Raw genomic sequence first — 2,188 nt, 5'->3', positions numbered from 1 at the left:
TATATATATAAGACGGGCTTCTTTCAGTTTCCATGTACCAAATCCTCCTCTCACAATGCTTTGGTCAACCCCAGCTTGTAGTAGAAGATACTTGCCCAAGGTTCCACACAGTGGGACTGAACCCTGCCACACAGCCACTCCTGAGCCTATATACCCGGTATCATTACAGTACAATCCGTAATATCCATGCACATCAGGTGAAACTTCGTTCATGTCACATATATGACACATATATATACTTATACATGTGTGTGTGTCAAAAACGTGTGTGTGTGTGTGTGTGTGTGTGTGTGTGTGTGCTACAGGCTCATTTCTTTTACAGGTGAAACTGGTGATTTATAAAAAACAAGCTGCTGTCGTAACCATAATATTTGATGGACGAAATACAACCCTTGAAAGCTGGTTCTCTCATGCAAACTTGAAAAGTTCACCCTGGAACGATCTAGCTTCATCCACCAACTTTCATTTCTCAATGAACGGACTTGGGTATGTCTGTATATCTTTTATGTTGTTGTATTTTTCTTTTTTTGCACCAAAATGTATTTTCACCTTAAAATGTATACTATAACTTTGTTTACTTGCGTTTGTTCATTTTAAATATTATTATATTCCATTATATTATTTCTCTGGAGCAGAATTCATTCCATGTTTATTTAGCGCTTTGCTAAGATGCTTAACACGGGAAAATATCATCGTTCATATATATGTTTGTGGCGTTTAGTCGGTTTATTTACTAAATCGTATGCCTCGACTTTACTTTCGCCTTTGCGTTTTTAGATTTGTGCATTTCTACGCGTTTGTGTGTGTTGTGTGTATGTATGTGTGTGTGTGTATGAGAGAGAGAGAGAGAGAGAGAGAGAGAGAGAGAGAGAGAGAGAGAGAGAGTGTGTGTGTATGTGTGTGTGTAGGTGTTTGTGCATATGTCTCTGTGTGAGAGTGTGTAAGACAGATTTCGTTATGAAGGGTATCTATAGATGGCTGTTGGAGATGTCACTGCATATTTTAACACAAACTGGTATAGATATCTATGTATCATACATAACGTATACTCGTTCTCGGCGGGCCAGTTACTGCAGTGTATGTCCTGAGATTACTTCTCTCGCTCCCACTGGCCGCTGCTGGGACAAGTTTTCCTGTCTCTCTGATATTTATTGTGTTCGTAACGCAGCAAATCCATAGTTTATGTTATCTCAGGGGAAAATACTACAGTAATTAGCTTAATGGCTGTGTGTATATACACATTAAGCATGATACACTGAAGCCTATTATAATTAAATATTAACCGATTCAATTGTATATAGCAGACATGTTGAAATATTTCATAAATGTTTAGATTTTCATATTCTGAAACCCGACCAAATTTTATTAACTCCACAGTGAAATACGTCGCTTCCATATAGCAAAAAGCGGTCAATGTCCAACAGCGAATGGCTGGTTGGTTATCGATGAGGTTCCACCTTCCTGTTCGTTTGGTTACAAAGCTCATTCTCCTTCAATCCGTTATTCTCATAAAAACAAGAAAGTCGTATGGAACAAAGGTAAGTGATATTTTATTTTGTGTGTGTATGTGTGTGTGTGTGTGTGTGTGTGAGAGAGAGAGAGAGAGAGAGAGAGAGAGAGAGAGAGAGAGAGAGAGAGAGAGAGAGAGAGAGAGAGAGAGAGGGCTTTGATTCAACTGATTTATCATTAAAAGCATTCCGACCATGACCCTCCTGTATGTTTCCCACTCAACGATTTAAAGATTCGGCTGGTGTTTCTAGTAATTCGAATGACCACGTATAAAGATTTTCCACGATTTGCTTCAATTTCTTTTTGTTGTTGATGTTGTTACTGTTACTTGCAGGTTATGCATTAGCAGATTCCTTGGCCATATTCATCCGCCTGAGGCAGTAGAACTAACCCAGCACATGATATCCATTGATACTACTGATGTTGTTGTTAACGTCCATCCAATCCAGCTGACCACCACCAATGATCCGAATAGGTCAAGTGTTACCTGTTAATAAAGAATCCGTGTAAATATTCTAAGTCCGTCTTTTGAGTTGTGATTTGCATTCTCTGACTCCAGAGACAGAGCTGTTGTTGATGTTCTAGTTCACGTGTGTGTGTGTGTGTGTGCGTGCGTGTGTGTGTGTGCGTGCGTGCGTGCGTGTGTGCGTGCATGAGTGTGCGTATGTAGATATCTGAC

At 39.6% G+C, this 2,188-nt stretch overlaps 1 protein-coding gene across 1 annotated transcript in view; it reads left to right on the top strand.

Moving 5' to 3' along the window:
• Positions 1–1,978, top strand: part of LOC128251051 (uncharacterized) — a 33,150-nt gene extending 31,172 nt beyond the window's left edge. The window contains exons 3-5 of the mRNA XM_052977363.1: positions 323–486; positions 1,378–1,538; positions 1,844–1,978. Of these exons, the coding sequence (XP_052833323.1) occupies positions 323–486; positions 1,378–1,538; positions 1,844–1,893 (375 nt within the window). The 3' untranslated portion in view covers positions 1,894–1,978. The remainder of the gene's footprint in view (positions 1–322; positions 487–1,377; positions 1,539–1,843) is intronic.
• The last annotated feature ends 210 nt before the right edge of the window (positions 1,979–2,188 follow it).

The sequence above is a fragment of the Octopus bimaculoides genome, chromosome 28 (genome assembly GCF_001194135.2).
Source record: "Octopus bimaculoides isolate UCB-OBI-ISO-001 chromosome 28, ASM119413v2, whole genome shotgun sequence".
In the NCBI taxonomy this organism is placed as follows: Eukaryota; Metazoa; Mollusca; class Cephalopoda; order Octopoda; family Octopodidae; genus Octopus; species Octopus bimaculoides.
This window is presented reverse-complemented; position numbering and strand designations above follow the sequence as displayed.